The 20,999-nt window shown below is 40.0% G+C and overlaps 1 protein-coding gene across 4 annotated transcripts in view; it reads right to left on the reverse strand.

Moving 5' to 3' along the window:
- The window catches only part of citb (citron rho-interacting serine/threonine kinase b), a 66,134-nt gene that overhangs the window by 24,869 nt on the left and 20,266 nt on the right, over nt 1-20,999 (reverse strand). For all 4 annotated transcript variants that reach the window (XM_072681966.1, XM_072681967.1, XM_072681965.1 and 1 more), the window contains exons 4-15: nt 20,156-20,275; nt 9,004-9,174; nt 7,928-7,981; nt 7,160-7,213; nt 6,558-6,698; nt 5,966-6,091; nt 5,427-5,522; nt 3,562-3,678; nt 3,295-3,404; nt 2,709-2,883; nt 2,117-2,314; nt 239-292 (exon numbers count right to left, since the gene is read on the reverse strand). In XM_072681966.1, coding sequence (XP_072538067.1) covers nt 239-292; nt 2,117-2,314; nt 2,709-2,883; nt 3,295-3,404; nt 3,562-3,678; nt 5,427-5,522; nt 5,966-6,091; nt 6,558-6,698; nt 7,160-7,213; nt 7,928-7,981; nt 9,004-9,174; nt 20,156-20,275 — 1,416 coding nt within the window. The remainder of the gene's footprint in view (nt 1-238; nt 293-2,116; nt 2,315-2,708; nt 2,884-3,294; nt 3,405-3,561; nt 3,679-5,426; nt 5,523-5,965; nt 6,092-6,557; nt 6,699-7,159; nt 7,214-7,927; nt 7,982-9,003; nt 9,175-20,155; nt 20,276-20,999) is intronic.

The following is a 20,999-nucleotide window of genomic DNA, read 5'->3' on the forward strand; positions in this document are numbered from 1 at the left end:
TTTCACTTGGGTTGAAAACTGGCCAAGAAGGATTGATAATAATTGTAAACCTGACTGACAATATAACAAATTCTAAGGAAATTGATGATGTTGACTGATGGGAACTGCACCAGACATGTTAATGTGATATATGTGATACATAGGAGCAGCACTTTAGTTGGCGACTGTGAATCAATGAACGGAAGATAACCATTGGATCCTATTTTGGTGTGTTTAAATAGAGAATTCAATAGCATACCGCACAGCTGTCCCTCAGGGCATCAAACTTTCGCTGGATTTCATCCCGGTGGGCCTTGAAAAACAAGAGAGCAAAATCATCACATTCAGAAAGAGCACACACTTCTTCAGAGTGGCTCCTAGTGATCTGGAACAAGGGCGCATTTCAGCAGCCCAGTGAGCAAGTGTGAATAACAACTCAAGAGCAGCGATCAAATTTCCCTGGTTATAAAGTACACAGCTACTGAGAAAATGGCAGAATGAGAACATGAGCACTTCTGTTCTTCCACCTCAGTCTAAGTTGTTAATAGTATTAAGAAGAGCCTGCTTAGTTCACTGCCATTAAAAAATCCAATGTTAGAGACAAAATAATAGTGTAATAAAGTAAAGGTATTATGCACTGTCGAGATTAGAGTATCGGCGCAGATACTGGCATTTGCACAATGCGTTAGTATTAGAGGCATTAGAAAGCACCTATACCATGAAGCTTACTGGTGCCCTCCTTTTTTTCACATAGAACATGATTGTTTGCAAACTTTCTTATGAAATCCAACATTTAAAGCACCAGTAAAAGACTGGTTATAAGCATTAAACAGAGAGAACTTTCACATTTACAGATTTAGAGTTTCAGCAGCTTGAGCCACACATTGAAGTTTATTAGCTTTTTACATAGAGACGTGCACCCGAATGTGAAATTGCTGCATAAACACTTTTGTTTGCAAACTTTCTTATGAAATCAAACATTTAAACCGCCAGTAAAAACCAGTTATAATACGATATTACCATTAAACAGAGAATTTTTACATTTACAGTACTTTTTCTGTCCGTGGTGTTTTTTTTGGTTCTGAAACCAAAAGTTGAGTTTCAGCAGCTGGTTTAAAAGCCACACATTGAAGTTTGTAAACTGGCCTTTTTTCACTGCTCTGAAATGTGAATTTTACACCAGTTAAAAATCCATTTGATCAAACTTAGCCAGATTATGCTTCTCTACTTGCACGTGTTTCTGCATTGTGATTTTTTTTTTTTAACAACTCTGAAGCTTTTCAAATGTGCAGTTACTTTATTAGTAAATGTCATTTTTTAAAGCTTATTAGATTATATTTGGGATAAGATATAAAATGGTACAACCTATGAAACACCATAAATATCAGGAATTACAGTCATCTTTCCAGTATTTAAGTCAGAGTTGCTCTCGGCATTGGTACTCGGTATCGGCAGATACTTCACAATCTGGAAAATGGAAAAAGTGGTATCGGTCCATCCTTAATCCAGAGCAAAACACAGTTATTAAAAGCTTGTGTGGAATATTCATCTCTTTAGACATTTTTGACTTGTAATAAGTGTTGTTAATTTATGCAATAATAGCATATATGGTGTTGAATTAAATCCAGACACCAAAATGTGTCAATAACAATGAGTTAGTAATTAGTCATTGATATATTATATGATGCAACTGTTGATATTTATATATGTAGATATTTATCATAAGTTCTGAACTATAGATCAGATTACAGATTTCAGAGTTATGACAGAATCATCTACAGCTCTGTTCCTCCTACTATCCTCCATCCTAAATACTTCTAAAAGATATTAGTTGGTACAGTGTATTTAAGAGCCATGAAGTTGTACAGTGTTAGTCACAACACAATTAGCCACAACATTAAAACCACCTGCATAATAGTGTGTAGGCCCCCTTCATGCTACCTAAAACAGCTTCGACCCCCTCAAGGCATGACCTCCACAAGACCTGAGACGTCCTGTGGTATCTGTCACCACTTGTCAGTGGTTTTAATATTATGGCTGATCGGTGTATATCTGCTGCAAAATTCTTTATATTACTAAACACAGTCTAAACTTTTGAAAGGTGCTTCCAAGCATTTTTGTGTTCTCTATAACTCACTCGGAGAACAGTAATTTCCTCCTCAGCCTCCGCAGTGGTCTCCTCCAGCTCGGTCTTGGCCTGCTGCAGCTGGCTCTCCAGTGCATGGCGCGCTGCCTGCAGGCTACTGATCTGCGACTCCCTCTCCTGCAGTGACAGCGTCAGCTCTGACACCTGCCGCTTTATCTCCAGCTTCTGCTCCTCGTGCTCCAGACCAATCTGAGGGGCAAAAGAGATTTTCACCATTTATTGCGATTAGTCAGCTGCTGCAATTTCCTACTGCATTGCATCTGTAGACCACATGCTGATTTCCAATCTCTTCCTTATAATAGTAATTTTCTTGAAAGGGAGCTCTTCAGTGGTCTAAATTAAGTGCATGTTGCCACGGATGGGTTTACGAAACATCTCTTTGAATTATGTATGAAATTCTAATGAAAAACAGCTGCAGTGATACAAGACCCAGAAAGGAGCAGGACCACTAGTACCATTCATTTCGGGCCCTTTCATTTCATCTATCTATAAGCCAATTTAACCTCTATTGGCAGACCAATCATATCCAGGTGAGGTGTAAGCGTTTGTTATACTCATCTCTGGTATGCTGGACCTTTCTCACCTCTCTGAGTCTGGCCTCTAGCTCTAGTACACGACTCTTATTGGCTTGTTCTTGCTGACTCATCTTCTCCAGGTGCTCCTCTAGCTTGGCATTCTGGGCCTCCAGCTTGCCTGCCTGAGACTCCAGGTAGAACTTTTGCTGCCTCAGTTCAGATATCATTTCCTCTTGGGCTTTCCTGTAGGTCAGGAATCAAGAATGAATGAAAGTAGAACACTGAACACAGCATCACAGAATCTAGCCTAAAGCTGACACTGGCAGAGAGCTATGCACTAGGTAACGCATCAGAAAAACTCCTTTTATATCCATGTAGGATGATGAATAGTAACTGACATCTAAGAAACATTACTTTCACTAAGATCAGAGCCTTATGAGTACTGTGATTTGCCACGTTTGTGTGTGTGTGTGTGTGTTTTTTATATATATACATAACCATGCCCTAAGAAAAATCCCACGTGGTAAAAATCAAAGTACATTAACCTACTTTGGATGTGAGGGTGAATGAAAACAGTGAGTGCAGCTGAATCAGTGGAAAGGATGTGAGGTCTCATATCACAGAGCAGTAGCTCTTGTTTTCCTGTGAACTCACATGTTCTTCTGAGTGTAGATACTGCTGTTGGCTGCCAGCTTGTTTGCCTCTGAGAGCTCAGCGATCCTCTGCTCCAAGCTAGTCATCTTTGATTCCATAGCATTGATCGTCTGCATTAATAGGCAAATGCAGTGATACCATGAATTCATTATTATCTACAGACTGGAATGTACGTTACTATTTTAATGCAATGTAATAAAGTTTGAAATATTCCTATACATGTGGTACGCAGGTTGTTGTACGCAGGAGTTTTGGCTATGGTCTTACCGCTGTCTGTTCACTAATTAGTTTTCCTTTCTCTCGAGACTCTTCCTCAAATGTGCTCTGCTTAGATTCCAGAAGCTCTTTGTTAGCCAAATCTGCCTTCATCTGGTTCTCCAAAACCTGGAGAACATAAAATATTGCAGTTATTACTCAAACTGCATCCTCAAAAGATGTTCCGAATTATACATGTGATACATGTGAGGTTTTCACTGTAGCAACTGATCAGCATCAGCAGCAACAGATTCTTAAACACAGCTCTTCAAATACTCTCCCATACTGAGTGCAGTGATTTATCTTCAACATCTGCAGCACTTCAGCTAATTAAACAGCACTGATTACACTCTCTAAAATGAAATGTGCAGTTGGTCAGTGTTCTTTAAACACTGCCGATATCCTTGATACGCACGTATCGTCATATTACCCACTCCACTCCAGGTAGCATGCAGACGAATATATATATCCCCTTAATAATTTACTCTCAGAGTAAATGGTCACCCAGCCTGACCTGCTGAAAGATTGCCTTCTAAGATCCCCTCTACCTGCGTCAGACCAGCTGCCTCCTACAAGTCCGACCAGCACGCCCCGTCCCCACCACCACCCATGCCAGACCAGCGGCACACCCTCCTACCATTGCTACCTGTCTAATGACCATGTTAAAACCTAAATGGACTCTATTAAAAAAAAAACAAATGGCCATTATTAATTTTAGCACTATTAACTGTCATTACTTTGACTACATTAAGTTATACTACACCATGATTATTATATTATGATTATGATCAGAACAGTTCAACAGTATAGATGGTTTGGTAACTTTTGTAATCAATAATTTATAAATAGTTCTGACCAGAGGAGGATGGGTCTCCCTTGTGAGTCTTGATTCCTCCCAAGGTTTCTTCCTCCAGTTCTGAGGGAGTTTTTCCTTGCCACTGTCGTCGTTGGCTTGCTCACTGGGGGTCTTGGACCTTTCATGTCTTCTTACGTTATTTCTTTTTTTCTGTCTTTTTACTAATTACTAATTATGTAAAGCTGCTTTGTGACGACAGCAGTTGTAAAAAGCTATACAAATAAATTTGACTTGACGACTTGACTTGATAACGAGCGCAAGGCCACTTACACCACTCGGAAAATGAAACCAAGCAGTATGTTGTGCGTGGCGACACCTCTTTGCCCAGTGTACAAACCACCTTTTTGCTAATTTAGTTTTTGAAAACTTTTAAAGGCCTAATTCGCTACCGAGTCGAACTCTTCTGCAGCGCCAGTTGTTTTTAAAAACCGTAGCTTTGAGAAAGTGTTGTAAAGAAAAGTATGTTAAATTGATGTGTCAGCTTAAAATATTGAAATAGTGATAGTCTTTGTATGTTTTTGTATGTGAACAGGTTCATCCATGTTTGCCATGATGAAAAACTTTGGGAAACTGAACGTGGGCCGCTGCTGTACACTGCTGTTTCTACTGTCACTGTTCTATTGAAAGACCATCTGGCTTGCTGTCGTCCATCAACTGTCATGATGTAAACACAGCATCAATTTTGTTATGATGCTACAAGGCTAAACTGCCTCAAAAGTAACAGAAATCTTTCATCAAAAGTATTTTCAGTGACATAACTTTTAACATTTTTTGGCTACATCTGACATTTGGTACAGCCTTAAATAGTCTCTGACCTGCCGGCAGGCCGAAAGTGGTAATACAAACCTCTATTACTAAAGAATAGCCCCACCAGTTTGTACAGAAGTCCCTGTAGTTACTGAATAATACGGCTTAGTGTGTAATAAGCCTTGCTGTGTTAAGGGGCTAAGCTAAAGGTGTGCATATGGATGTAATAGCTGCTAAACCTGAGTTGTGAGTGAGAGAGAACTGAGGGTACCACCTTGATTTTATCCTCATACAGCATTTCTTTCTGCTCCAGGTGAGTCTCCATGCGATGTGCCATGGCTTGACTGTCACGCAAGCTTTCCTCCAGTTCCTGTGCAAAGCAGAAAGAGGATTAAAAGTAATTCATATTCATTCAGGGTATGACAAACAGCATTATTCAAATGACATCATGCAAACTGCTGGTGACTACTAGCTTCCCTTTACTGTTTGTGAGCAGCGATAGTATGTACGGCTGAACTATACCTTTAACCACGGCTCAAACCTATTCTCACCTGGTATGGACACACTGAAACATCTACATCTCGTAGCAGCGGGCCTAGAAACATAATCTATCATGAATCAATGTGTCACATATGATCCTGGCCAGAGTGAGAGATGATCCATGCTTGCAATCTGCCACTTTTGGAACCAAGACAGGCACACAAAGGATGCTGTAAGCGTCAGGGGAGATAGAGGGGCCACTGCTCAGTCAGGCAGATGAGACAATGAATGTGTGTGTGAAAGTGAATCAGTGGGTGTCCTGCCGTCCCTTACCATGATCTTATCAGCCATCTGTTGGATCTGCTGTGATTTGGTCTGGATGTCTTCCTTTAGTTTGATCTCCCTGCGCTCCACGATCTCTAGCCTTTTCACCTGGTTCTCCAGGGTCTTCCTGCCATCCTGCGTCATAATACACAAACCATGAATGGTGCTATGTAATGTATGGCCATTCTATAGTACAGTATATGGACAAACCTATTGGGACACACCTCTTAATCACTTAATTCGGGGGTATAAAATCAGTCTCATTTAGTCCCATTGCGACAGGTATATAACATCAAGCACCTAGCCATGCAGTCCGCCTTTACAAACATTTGTGAAAGAATGGGTCGTTCCAGGATCAGCTGGGAGTGGTATTATTAGTAAGTTTCCAAACTGTTCCAAAGAGAAGACCAACTCCTTAATAATGCCAATCAATTTAAATTGGACATCATTAAAATCTCCTGTGGGTGTAATGTGTAGGTGTCTCAATACTTTTGTCCATATAGTGTATGTCATTCATCCAAACTAGAGACTAAGTCAGTTGCGGACGCCTGACGATATAAATGAAGACTACTGTCTGCACTTCAGATGACCTGTGTCTGACCTCTGTCTCACGCAGGCGTCTACGCAGGCTGTCAGTGGAGTCCTCTCTGATCTGCAGTCGCTCCAGATCTCGCTCGAGGCGCTCTTTAGCCTGACGGACATTCTGCAGCAGTTCTGTGGCCTCAGTGCTCGCCTTCACTGCCTGAGAGAAATCAGAAGAGACTACGGTTGGTCATGTATACTCAAATGTGGGTAAAGTAGACTACATCCACGCTCAAGTGAACATACTGTTACTTTAATGAAACTGTGAACACAGTATAAGTAAAATTAGCCTAGGCAACAAAACTTGAGTAAAAGTGAAGTATAAGGCCACACTAACTCCTTAAGTACCAACAGAAGAGGAAGAAATTACATCAAAAAGGGAGTAGAAGTGGAAGATTTAAAAAAAATAAATGCCATGACATCATTTTGACTTAACCTCTCCGTTTTGGAGAGATATTAAAATTTGACATTACATGGGATTTCTGTAACTATCCATACTATGTCTGTGTTTACTATCTATGTGTGATTCAGTTTTATGGCTCCTAAGCATAAAAGCTTTATCGATGTAGACATGTGTCTGGTAAAGCTCATTTTTAGGTAAATAAAAAAAGGTTTCAGTACCTTGGCAAGCTTGTCTTGAAGCTCCTCAATCTTTGCTTGCTGCTCTTCATTGGTCTGAGAACACAATAAGAATTCATTCACAACTAGAGCTGGGCAATATGACAATATTTTATTGTATCGTGATACATTTTGTTATCGTGATAACAGTATGCTTTTCTGAGACTGTTAGTGCTTAATAAACACTGATCAGCTACAGGTTTCATTACTAACAGTGTAATTAGACTGGTTTAATTAGATGAAGAGCAGCAGATATTGAATAAAAATCACTGTATTCAGTACAGGAGAGTTTCTGAATAGTAGTTTATAAGAATCTGTCACTACCTTTACTGATCTTTTTAGCCTGTGATTACATGTATTGTAATAAATATTGTGTATTGCAAAAAAAAGTCTTTAAATATCGTGATATAGTACTTTTACCATATCGCCCAGCCCTATTCACAACTGGGTTTACACTGTTTAAAGCCATGGTTCTCAGAATGGGCCCATATAGTCTACAATATTTTTTTTTACATGTGCCAAAAGAAACAAAAAGTTGTTCTAACTGGTTGCTGTGGTGTTTCTAAGTACTTCCTATTGTATCCTGGTTTGCTAGGTGGTTTACAGGGCGTTCCAGGTGGCTGCTAAGGGTTTGCAGTGCGCAATCACTAAAAAATCTTTTGAGGTTTGAACGTTTGAGAACCCTCGGTTAAAAGAACATATCATAAGTTCCAATTAATTCATTATGATTCAACTGCATAACAAGGCGTGTTTGAGAAACGGTCCACAAACCTTCTGTAGTTTGGTAAGAAGCTCCTCCATCTCAGCCTTGCCTTGCTCTTTGGCCTGTAAAAATTGAGACAGGTCAAAAGACAAGTATCTATAAAAAAATGTCACATATACAGTGCCATGCAAAGGTTTAGGCACCACTGGTCTAATGTATTGTGTATTAGAGTGTAGTAGAGTGTATTAGTGCTGGCTTGTACAATTTTAGAGTGGAAAGAGGAAAGGAGCACCATGCAAACTTTGGCCACCCCAAGACACCGCAAGAGCTCTCAGGTAAGTTTACCAAGGTCTCAGACCCCTGCTTAGCTTGTTGGGGCTATGGCTTGTTCAAGATCATTGTTAGGGAAAGGGCAAGGTGATGCACATTTCAAAGCTTTATAAATAATCCAACTCTCTTAAATCTTGAGAACCCTTAAACAAACCTGAAGTATTATTTGGAAACTAATTCTATAGACTGATGAAGTTAAAACACAACTTTCTGGAGAGCAACTGTTTGCACATTTACATGAAAGGACCACCTCTCCAACTGTTACTGTTATCAATCATGCTTTGGGCTTGTATTGCAACCAATGGCAAACAGAACCTTTCACTGGTAAATGGAAGAATAAATTCAATAATATACCAGCAAATACTGGAAGCAAACATCACCTATCTGTAAAAAGCTGTAGATGAATAGAGGGTGCCTCCTACTGCAGTATAAACACACCTCAAAATCCATAAGGACTACCTCAGGGGGCATAAGCTAAATGTTTTGCAACCGCACCTACAGTCCCCGAACCAATCATTAAAAAATCTGTGAGTAGAGAAGGGCATGCAAGACAGCCCAAGAATCTCAGAGACCATTTTGTGTTATTTTCAAACTGTAAAAGGTGGAACAGTTATCTTGCTTAAAATATTAACATGTCATCATTATTTAATTTTTTATACTTGCTTTGCTATTAACTAACTAACTATTCACAGGGTGCCCAAACTTTTGAATGCCACTATATACTACCTTCATTAAAATGAATAAATCAATAAATCAAGCTCCCTTTAATGTGTTTGTCTCTAGCCCCTACCCTATGCCCTTTAAACCCTTTAACCTTTTGGATCTTCTGTTGGTAATCTGCTGCCTTCCTCTTTAGGTCCTCGCTGGTCTGACGTGACTCCTTCAGCTCAGACTCGTACAGGTCGCTACGCCGGCGGGCAGCAGAGAGGTTCTCCTCCAACTGACGAATGGATACCCGCATCTCCTCCAGCTGGGCATGATATTCCTGCAGGCCAACACACAATTCCAGTTTCAACAGGCAGGACAGCTAGATGTTCTGCTAGATGTTCAGGAGATGATATGAACCCTTAAATATTGCAGTAATCAATGTGTTATTAATCATTTGTTGCTCATACATTGTTATTATTATACTCAGAAACAAGGAGTGTGGCAAGTAAAGAACATCTGCACATGAAAGTGCAAAGTCTGAACATTTCAACATTTCAAACACACTTGCGGTGTTTGTAAGTGGAAGAGGAGATATTTTCTTTTGATTTCAATCTGATGAAAAGTTATGGAGCGGATCTATTGAAAAGTTCCACACTGAACTAGAAATGAACTAAATAGGAAAGAAGAAAAGGTGGTGCTGAATGGCATTGGTGTTGAATGGCTGAAAGGGCAAAGAGTGGGTGTATAGAGTGAACATGTCTATCAGGCTCCAGTCTTGCACTGGTCTTCTCACATGAGCCATTACCGAGGAAAGCACTTACAGAGCCTTTTTCAGGCAAGAACTGTCCAGTCAGTGAATGCTTTTCAGTATTTAATGGTTACACCTATATTACAGGAGCCATGGCTAATCTAGCCAGACTGAGGATTGCAACAGCCTTCTTTAATTGCATTTCATTCTAAACTCTTGTGTTGTCTTAAGGCTCATAAATGACCCATCACTATGCTTTACAGCAGAGAAAACCCCATACATAATCAGACTGAAATTTAATAATGTTTCCTAGAGTGACCCCAACATCAGAGAAAGCCTGGCTGCCTGGATCATAAAGGTCATAAAGACTGACCATCTGTTGTCCCTCTTTGAGGCTGTAAACCAATTAAGAAGCTGTGTTCTGAGACACAATACTTGGGACTTGGGGGAACCTGGGGGCTCCTGCCCTGACAAATTAAACAAGTCTCTAGCTCACTTTCTTCTTCTCTGCATGAAAACACAAGCTTCTAACACATTTACATTTACTTCCATGAAAGCTGTACACCACTAGTCTACATGTCATTTTTGACCCTTTAGGACAGAATGTTATGAATCCACAAGGGTCAAAGGAGGCAAAGGGAGTACACAGAATTTTAAGACCACACAAGGGTCAGAATGCTTATCCAGACCATTCATTCTAACATCTTACAGGAACAACACTGGTCTTCTTTACAGTCTTACGCAAAGGTTTGGTCACCCCTGGTCAACTTACATGTGTTGTTCCCTTATTTTCACATCCCCTGCAGAGACTGTATAGAGGACCAGTGTAAGAATGAATTGTCTGGATAAGCATTCTGACCCATGTGTAGTCTTATGTGTTCTCCCCTTGTCCCAAATACCCTAGGGGTGTACAGCATTTGTGGAAGTAATTGTACAAAGCTCACTCAGTCACTCTAGGTACAGTCATTCGATTTTAATCTGATAAAAGAAAATCATATGGGGTTTTATCTGCTGTAAAATATAGTGGTGGGTCATTTTAAGCTATAAAACAATACAGGGGTTAATGTTTTTGAACTGAAATTTAATTAAAGAAGGCTGTTGTTTTGCTTAGCCCTGCTAGATTTAGACCAAAAGGTTTAGTCTAAAATCAGTCCAAAACACCACACCAATGAGAAAATTACTGTGGAGACTACAAAATTCTAGCCTCACCTAGTTTATTTCCATCGTAGTGATGATAAATTAGTCTATATAGAGTGAATGATTAGTAACACCGAAACACTATATTTTATTTGTTTGTTCATTTGGTATCAGTCTTCAAACAGTCTTTTTTTCTTTTTAATTTTTATTAATTTCTTTCTTTATAACAACTAGTTATACACTACTTTTATTATTAGCAATCTCTCAACATTTCAAGTTCTAAATGGTGACAAACTGGCAGCAAAGCTAAAATCTACATTTTCTTTAGAACTTTTTAACAACTAATTATCTCTAAGTGATAATCTGTCATGCTTTTTTTTAAATTCAAGTTTAGAAAGGTGCTAATTCACCCTTTTTCTGGCCTAATAATCTACTGGCTTGTTCAGGCTTAAAATAGGGCCAAATGTGTGTATATAAAGAACATACACCAGGACCATTTGTACATAAGTAAAGACATTAGGAACCTATGGGTGCATATACATTTGCAAATGTCTGCACAACCTTAAATTTAAAGCTTAATTACTCAATTTCCATTCCTCATTTTTACTAATAATATAAACTGTGAAACATGTCAAATATAAAGTTTTTCATTTTAGTAAAGGCAGAACAGATCCTGTAAGTAAGTGCCTTGCATCTACAGGTAGTGTAGGTACTGTAAGTAAGTGCCTTGCATTTTGGCAGGCACTGTGAGCAAAAAACAAGTGCTGCCAAAATACACAACAGAAAGAAACCTGCTAAAACTGGAAATACTTTTGAGTTACTGACATTCCTCCTCGACAGGTATGTAAGCAAATGATATCTATATAATGTGTTGAAATCTTTGAGCGACAGCATTTACATAATGAATGGAGTAGATTCATCTTTATTACTAGAGGGGTGAGTAAACACTTTTGGTGAACCACCTTCAGAGAAATATATGTAATACTGGTCAGCTGCAACTACAGACACTAACCAGCTAACACAAACAGTGACTGAAACTCATGGGAACTAATTAATTCTAGTGAATTCTAATGAAGCTAGACGAATTCTAAGTGTTTAAGGTTTATAATTCCTCTGTCAAGAAGCTAAATATTCTACTAGGCCGCGCCACATATCAGGGTCCTCAGACACAGGAGTTTGATGCCCACTCTTGGCAAAACCACTGCTATACAAAAAAGAATCTGGAGACTACTACAACCCCACACTTGCCCACATGCACAACATTTCCCGCAGAGGTCAGGAGGTATTCCAGTCTACAAAACGGTTTCAGTTCATGCACTTTTAGGATGTCTTGCTTGAACAGTCTGCTTTGGATCACAGCACAGCATTTCAATGAGAGAGCGGTCAGGACCGCTCTGAAGGACGTTTCTTCTGTTTGAGCGGTTCCATTGTTGATTCACTCCTGTGTTTTGCATTATAGTCAGGTTGCAGGGCCGGCAAATGTCCTGGCCAACTTCATGTGTTTGGGTTATTAGCTCTGCATGTTTTGACGAGTCACGGCTTTCATGATTGCAATTTTGGTCAGAGTAATGCAACCCACTAAGATGGTCACATCAAAGGTTTATTAGTGTGTTTAAATACATTACCTGGCCACCCCTTCTAATTAGAGGGACTGGATTTTTCAACCCCACACACTGCTAATAGATGTATAAAGAGGGGTAAACTGGGCAAACTGGGCGGGCCACAGGGTAGCATCGCCGTCCAGATCTGAGAAAGATGATCATAAATTTACACGAGACAGGAATGTCTCTTGGAGCTATTGCTCATCAGTTTAAATATCTGTACATATTTACATGTTATTAGGAGGTGTAGCCACTTTGCCAAGGAAGAAGACCCAAACTGTCACCCTTGGATGAACTGGAAGCTGCTGGCACACCAGTGTCCGTGTCTACAGTCAAGCGAGCTTTATATGGCCATGGACAAGGTGCAACTTGCTAAGTAACATTTAACCATTTAATAAATGCCCTGTATGTATTGTTTGATTCTGTATGTAATTCAAATTCCACTTAATTCTTGTTTTTTTCTCATCAAAGATGTACATTTGCACTAAGAAAACACTGCCTTAGAAAACTACTATAATTAAAAAATGATTTAATAGTTAATTAGTTTGTGACATCATCACACATGTTTCTCGCACTAATTAAAACAATTCGGGTCGCACGTGAACCGTGGATTAACCACCAAAGTTTACCCATAACAGTATGGAATACAGTTTTGCTGCTGCGGTTACTTTTTACAGTTACAATTCCTTTAGTTTGGATGCAGAGCTGCAGTTGAAAACAAACACACTGAGCAGCTGTCTGTCATCTGCAGCAACATCAGTTCTATTAGTGTAAGGCGTGGGAGTCTCATATGCACACAGGCTGAGTGTAAAATAGGTGAAATTAGATGGTAAGTCAACTCAGAGACTTTTTAAATCCGGAGACCGGTCAATGGTTGAAATATGATGGGGAGTTTTTGTAACGCTCAACATGGCATCTGTTTGCAGATAGAGTCCAGCCCATTAACAAAAAGAGCCAATCAGCTTGCTTGTTACTTCGCAAGTGGAGGAAGGTTGATGAAGCTCCAGACAGACAAATGCAGCAGTAACACAATGGGCTATCTTTTAGCTATGTTTTGGCAAGCTGTCAACCACATATCACACAGCTTGATTTGGTGCATGTCGGTGTGTCTATGCTATCATTACGATGGGAAACGTACATCTGCACAGCTCTTAATTAAGTCTCTTAATTAATCATGGGTGTGTTTTGGGTGTAACGAGCAATCCAAAAAACAATCAGTGTTTCACTTGCCATTTCCTTCAAGAGCCAGGTGCGGCCTGACTTTGGCAGGATTGCTCTTTCAGTGGTGCAAAGCAGGGGGTGTACGGGTGTTGGGTATGCGCCTGTGTTGACTATTCACCGCCAAGAGAGCAATGAGTGTCTGACTGTTGATGCCTAGGTTGTTTTCACTCAGGGGCGCACCTGTGTTTTCCATTGCCAAGACAGTAACAATACGCCAGAAACTTACCTGAACACCCATCATTTTGAGACCACCACGCTCATTGGTACAGATATATTCACAAGCAGCATTGCTATTTTAATGACACATTTAGAAGACGTGAAAATAGACTGTTGTCGGGGTGTAATATCGCAATTAGCATTGCAATTAACATCGCAATTAGCATCACAATGCATTTTGCGCAGGGTATGAGATAGGGCCCCATAATACTTGTAAACTAAAAGCTAAAATAAAATAATTTTAAAAATTGCTTATCTGAAAAATGATAGGATTTCAATTATATTTTATTGCTGCTACATTGCACATCCTTAAATTTGGTAATTGAGAGATTTATGATCTGAATAATTGATTATTTGCTTCAATAATCAATAGATTATTGTATGTAAACTTCTGCCCACAACTGTATGTGTAGTGAACACATCTAGGTGATGTGAGACTTGTGTTAGCTGGTTATGAAACTCCAACATGATTTTAAGTGAGGTGAGTCATTTTCTTAACCCTAACCTTTACAAATGACATGCAGAGAGTTCAGAAATTTAAATGAGAATTAACAGTGGTGGTTTCCAGGAATCAAAACTGTAATTAGATGCAACATAAATCACAAAGAAGAGGTGCTTGACATTTTGCGAAATTACCGTCTTGCTGAAGACTATAATGCGACTGTTCGTCTATTTACAGTGAGTCAACGCGATCTGGCTGCGTCAATCCTCTCAGCTAGCGTGATCGTTTAATTATCAATGGCGAGCTAATTGCTCTACTGTGCAAACAACTTCAGTCATGAAACTGATGTTGCATGCAAAAGTAGGCACGAAAACATCTGCAGCAGCTCTTAAAATAGAGAGAGCCATGGATGAGCGGCTGACTGCAAAAAGAAATAACCTCCCAACTCTGAAAAAACAGCATATCCATAGAGTATAAAAGCACTTTACATAATATGCATCATTTTAGGTCACAGCCTAGCAGAAACAGCTACTTTTCAATCAATTTGAGGCTCTTCACAATCCTTTAAATGCAGCAAATGACCCCCTATGTACAGAGTGCAGGCTTTGCGTTGACAGTCAAGAGCGTTTTAGGGAGTCTTCATGTTGCCACTGCAGACCTACAAGGCTTCTCACTAACACGGCAAGCTGAAAGTACTTTTCTCCCCACGCTTCGTTCCCTCAAGAATACACAATATGTCCAAATGTTTGTGGACACCCCTTCGAAATGAATTCAGCTATTTAATTGCACCAACTGCTGACACAGAAGTGCAAATGCACACCCACACACAGCTTGTCTAGAGACCCTGTAGAAAAGTATTGCCAGTACTCTCCACAGAGACACTCTGGAGCAGGTTAAAATTAAGCTATTGGCACTATGCCTAATGCCATGGCTAGTTGTGTGGTGTGGGATAGAAGAGATAGGGAGCATTGAGCTGTGAAGCAGAGGAACTGTGTTTTCCAGAACGACTGTGCTCCATCCAACACTTTTGAGATAAGTCGGGATGAGGTGGGGTGGTGATCATTCAACATTCTGATCTCACTAACGCTCATCAATGTATGCAATTAAATTCTTACAGCAATGCTCCTCCAAAATCTAGCAGAAACAGTTGCTCCAACAAAAAGCAGGATAAACTCTTTTTAATAGACTTTATTTCAGAACAAACTATGAATGAGCAGGTGTCCCAATATTTTTGTCCATTTCCTGTATCTCCAGCTGATGTGTGGTTTCAGAGATCTTTAGTAGTTTTAATTAAAACCTAAAGTTGTGCATTCATTTCTGGTAAGGATTATCTTCCTAATATTCCATGTTTATCTTATACAGTAATGGCCGAAAGTGTTGGCACCCCTGAAGTATTTGAAGGCAAAAACAAAAAAAATCACACTAAACGCACAAAATTATTGCCACCTTTTCAACATTGTGGGTAAATAACTTCAAGCATGTGATGCTCAGTTAGGCTCACCTGTGGCAAGTAACAAGTGTGGGAAATATAAAAATCACACTTGAAACCAGGTAAAAAAGAGAGAAGTTGACTCAATCTTTTCATTGTGTGTGTGTGTGTGTGCCACACTAAGCATGGAGAACAGAAAGAGGAGGAGAGGACTGTCTGAGGACTTCAGAACCAAAATTCCAAAGAAAATTTAAGCTGTCCTGCAGGCTCAGGGTGCATTAGCATCAGCGTGAACTATCCGTCTACATTTGAATAAAATGAAATGCTATGCCAGGAGACTGAGGAGGACCTTAATGCTGACACAGAGACATAAAAAAGCTAGAATATAGTTTGCCAAAATGTATGTGAGTAAGCCAAAACAACGTCTTGTGCACAGAAGAGACTAAGACAGTGCTTTTTGGTAAAGCACATCATTCTACTGTTTACTGAAAACAGAATGAGGCCTACGAAGTAAAAAGAACACAGTCACTACAGTCAAATATGGTGGTGTAGGTCATGGGTCTTGCAGCAGGACGATGACCCCAAACATACTTCAAAAAAGCACCCAGAAATGGATGGAAACAAAGCGCTAAAGAGTTCTGAAGAGTGGCCAGGCTCTAAATCCCATTGAACATCTGTGGAGAGATCTTCAATTGCTGTTGGGAGAAGGTACCCTTCAAATATAAGAGACCTGGAGCAGTTTGCAAAGAAAGAGTGATCGAAAATTCCAGTTGAGAGGTGTAAGAAGCTTGTTGATGGTTATAGGAAGCGATTGATTTTAGGTATTTTTTCCAAAGGGGGTACAACCAAATATTAAGATGAGGGTGCCATTCATTTTTGGAGTTTAAATTAAATATTATCATTTTTTTTTCTCTCCTTTTTTGGGTTGTTCCATGACTGCATACATTATATACACAGTGGGGAAAAAAGTATTTAGTCAGTCACCAATTGTGCAAGTTCTCCCACTTAAAAAAATGAGAGAGGTCTGTAATTGACATCATAGGTAGACCTCAACTATGAGGGACAAAATGAGAAAAAAAAAATCTACAAATCACATTGTCTGATTTCTAAAGAATTTATTTGCAAATAATGGTGGAAAATAAGTATTTGGTCACTTACAAACAAGCAAGATTTCTGGCTGTCACATACCTGTAACGTCTTCTTTAAGAGGCTTCTCTGTCCTCCACTCATTACCTGTATTAATGGCACCTGTTTGAACTCATTAACAGTATAGAAGACACTTGCCCACAACCTCAAACAGTCACACTCCAAACTCCACTATGGTGAAGACCAAAGAGCTGTCGAAGGACACCAGAAACAAAATTGTAGACCTGCACCAGGCTGGGAAGACTGAATCTGCAATAGGCAAGCAGCTTGGTGTGAAGAAATCTACTGTGGGAGCAATAATCAGAAAATGAGAGACCTACAAGACCACTGCTAATCTCCCTCGATCAGGGGCTCCACGCAAGATCTCAGCCCGTGGGGTCAAAATGATCACAAGAACGGTGAGCAAAAATCCCAGAACCACACGGGGGGACCCAGTGAATGACCTGCAGAAAGCTGGGACCAACGTTACAAAGGCTACCATCAGTAACACACTACGCCGCCAGGGACTCAGATCTTGCAGTGCCAGACGTGCTCCCCTGCTTAAGCCAGTACATATCCGGGCGCGTCTGAAGTTTGCTAGAGAGCATTATAGTCAGATGAAACCAAAGTAGAACTGTTTGGTACAAACACAACTCGTTGTGTTTGGAGGAGAGTAAATGCAGAGTTGCATCCAAAGAACACCAGACCAACTGTGAAGCATGGGGGTGGCAACATCATGCTTTGGGGCTGTTTCTCTGCAAAGGGACTAGGACGACTGGTCTGTGTACATGAAAGAATGAATGGGGCCATGTATTGTGAGATTTTGAGTGCAAACCTCCTTCCATCAGCAAGGGCATTGAAGATGAAACGTGGCTGGGTCCTTCCAGGGCAACAAAGGAGTGGCTTCGTAAGAAGCATTTCAAGGTCCTGGAGTGGCCTAGCCAGTCTCCAGATCTCAATCCCATAGAAAACCTTTGGAGGGAGATTAAAAGTCCATGTTGCCCGCCGACAGCCCCAAAACATCACTGCTCTAGAGGAGATCTGCATGGAGGAATGGGCCAACATACCAGTAACGGTGTGTGCCAACTTTGTGAAGACTTACAGAAAACGTTTGACGTCTGTCATTGCCAACAAAGGATATATAACAAAGTATTCAGATGAACTTTTGTTATTGACGAAATACTTATTTTCCACCATTTTTTGCAAATAAATTCTTTAAAAATGTGATTTTCTGAATTTATTTTCTCATAGGTCTACCTATGATGTCAATTACAGGCCTCTATCATTTTTTTAAGTGGGAGAACTTGCACAATTGGTGACTGACTAAATACTTTTTTCCCAACTGTGTAGTTGAGAATAGTTTGTTACTGTCAAGGCAGCACAATAAAAAAAAAAATAGGTCAGCGGGATATTACCTTGGTGGAACACAAAACAGTCAGGCACTTCAAACATAATTAGTTGTGTGCTTGTGGAGCTGCCCCTGCAAGTGCATCTGCTTGAAACCACACAGGCTACGTAGAGTGAGTTCGGCTACAGCACTAAACCTTACTCCTAATTCTAATCACTTTTAGGTGCATTACAAAACAATCTGTGCACCTAAACTTTTTCGTTGAAGTGTTAGAGAAACATAGAGAAACACAGGGAACCAGAAATGGGTTACATAAGAATGCTTGAATCTCATCTCCAGCAAAAGCTCTCATAAGAGTGCCATTCTAAGGGAAAAATCTAAGGGAGAATGAAAATGGTTAATCCAGCCCAAAGGCTGAGTACAGCTAATTGAAGACTTTCGCCAGCTCATGACAGTCTCTTCTCTTGCATCTGCACACTCTTCACTCCTGGCTACCATTTTCAGTCTCCATGGTAACCGCAGTGCGATGGAGCTGGTAACAGAACCATGCCAGGGAGCAGCTTGTTTTTCTGTCAGCCCACCCGCATATCATATGGATTAGCCTAACGCTCCACGCTACCTATTCAGTGCTGGTTCACGTGGTGAAATGCATAAAAGGAGTATTTGGAAAAAAACTGTGGTATGACATGAGCTCATTTCGCTAGTACGCTGTGGACGCTCCAATAGAGCCAAGCACTAACTTGGCCTCTGCCAAAGGCAAGTAAAGCTTTTTTAGGAACGAACATTACTTGGGCTGCTTTCCAAGGTTCATACCTCACAGACTCAGTAAAGGTGCAACCCACAGCGGGGAGGCTTTAATAAAGCAGCAAAATGCTCCAGGAAGAAACGTGTTGCCAGATTGTGTCGCGCATGTAATTAACACATGTGCCACAGGAAGCAAATGTACATGACTTGATTGGTCCACCATACTGTAGCACAGTTCCAATGCTACAAGTCTTAAAGACTTTTTCTCATGTGCTCAATTAAGCTGTATTGGAAATTGCATTCTAAATACGATACGTGTTAGTTTATGGACTGGGCTGCCTAAAAATAATAATAAAAAAACATTTATTAAACCTTAAATACTAAGTTAACATAATAAAGGATGCATTCATTATTTGCTAACTTACTTTTAGAAATTCTAAAACTTAAAAGGTGCTGGGCACAATTCTACAGAAACGACAGCAAAACAAATACTCCCCTCCCTTCAGTGCTCCTTCAGACGCTTAGCACCCCCCCAACCCCCAAATTCATGAACATGCATTGCCAAGGTAACAACACTGGGTTTGCAGACCAAAAGACAGCAAACTCAGCTTTCAAAATGAGGCTGTTAGCCGGCGCGGTAACACGATTGTAGCGATGTTGGGTTTTGGAAGCCGTCCAAACATCACTTCTACAGTAGTAGCACATCTTTTATAGACCTTTGTGGCCATTAAACCCTTCGCAAATATTCAATTCAATACAATGATATAATGTTACAGAGCAAACGGGACAAAATACTGACCTACTTCTGTGAAACAGCAAAAATAAGTCTCGCCAGCGTCCAAATGCCTCACCTGTGTTCACATGGTGCTTATTCTGCTTATTCTTCTGCTTCTTGGATTTTGTTGGTCAGATCTTTCCCTATTTGGCTGTTTCTCAGCCATCTCTCATCTCTCAACAGTGCGTATGACCATGTCCCAACAAAACCTTGCAAATTTGATTATAAGGTGAGGAGCTGAGTGATTTTCCCTTATCTCAGTAACCCTGAGATAAACAGTTGATCATCACACAGGTGTACCAATGCTTTAGCAGAGCTCAGTACCACTGAGACAATCACAGTGAATTATCAGTTTACCTACGCTCACAAGTAACACTGAGGCAAATTACAACAGAAATGATCTATTCATATTTTTAAACGTTTTTTCTTGTAGTATTCTCCTAACATTGTCAAAAGAACTTCATGGAGTGAAAAAAAGCAATAGAGCAACAGATCAGCTACACACTGCACTATGAGTGCAATCATACTGTACCTGCTCTTTAATCTCCTGCAATTTGTTGCTCTGCTCACGGATATCATGGAGCAGCTGTAGAGCCTTATCATCCTCCTGCGACACCTCCATACGAGCTTGCTCCAGACTGCGCTTAAGACTCTAGACAAACACATAAAGAACAGTCAACATTCAGACGCTACTGTGCGTCTAAAGTACAGATGAATTGTTGGCCACATACAATAAAAACAACTGCAACAATACTGTGCATCATACTGTATTATTCAATATGCAGGATCACCCTGTTTGGAGCAAATAAAGGGCTCTATTTAATTTAACTAGGGAAGCCTCAATCCATTTTTGGACAAATGCAGAGTATCCTGTAATGTCAGCAGATACTGATCCAATCTGATCTTTGTGTTTCTACAGACAATGCAGCCAACTAAGGCAAAATGTGTTGCCAGGTAATGCCATTAATTAAACAATTACCATTTATACAAAGGGAACATCGCTTAGCTTTCAGTTAACAGTTCATGAATAGTGACATTCTGGACTGATGTGTTTGATGTAAAAGCCTTATTTATATGGTTTATTTATATAAGCTTATTTTTATATGGTCATTTTTTTGTGTTTAATATTTTAAATATATAATCTAACTGGCCTCCCTCATCATTCAGCTCCAACACTTCATGTTGTAATGTGAAACACCCTGTAAATGTTTGTGAACTACTTCTGTGAAATACCTAATTATGAGTGTTAAATACATCATAAAAACATCAGCACCACCTGCCTAAGACTCTGAAGGTATGCTGTGGTATCTGGCACCAAGCTGTTAGCAGCAGATCCTTTAGCTGGTTGCAAATTAGATTGTAGGTATTATAAAACT

The sequence above is a fragment of the Salminus brasiliensis genome, chromosome 6 (assembly GCF_030463535.1).
Source record: "Salminus brasiliensis chromosome 6, fSalBra1.hap2, whole genome shotgun sequence".
Taxonomy (NCBI): Eukaryota; Metazoa; Chordata; class Actinopteri; order Characiformes; family Bryconidae; genus Salminus; species Salminus brasiliensis.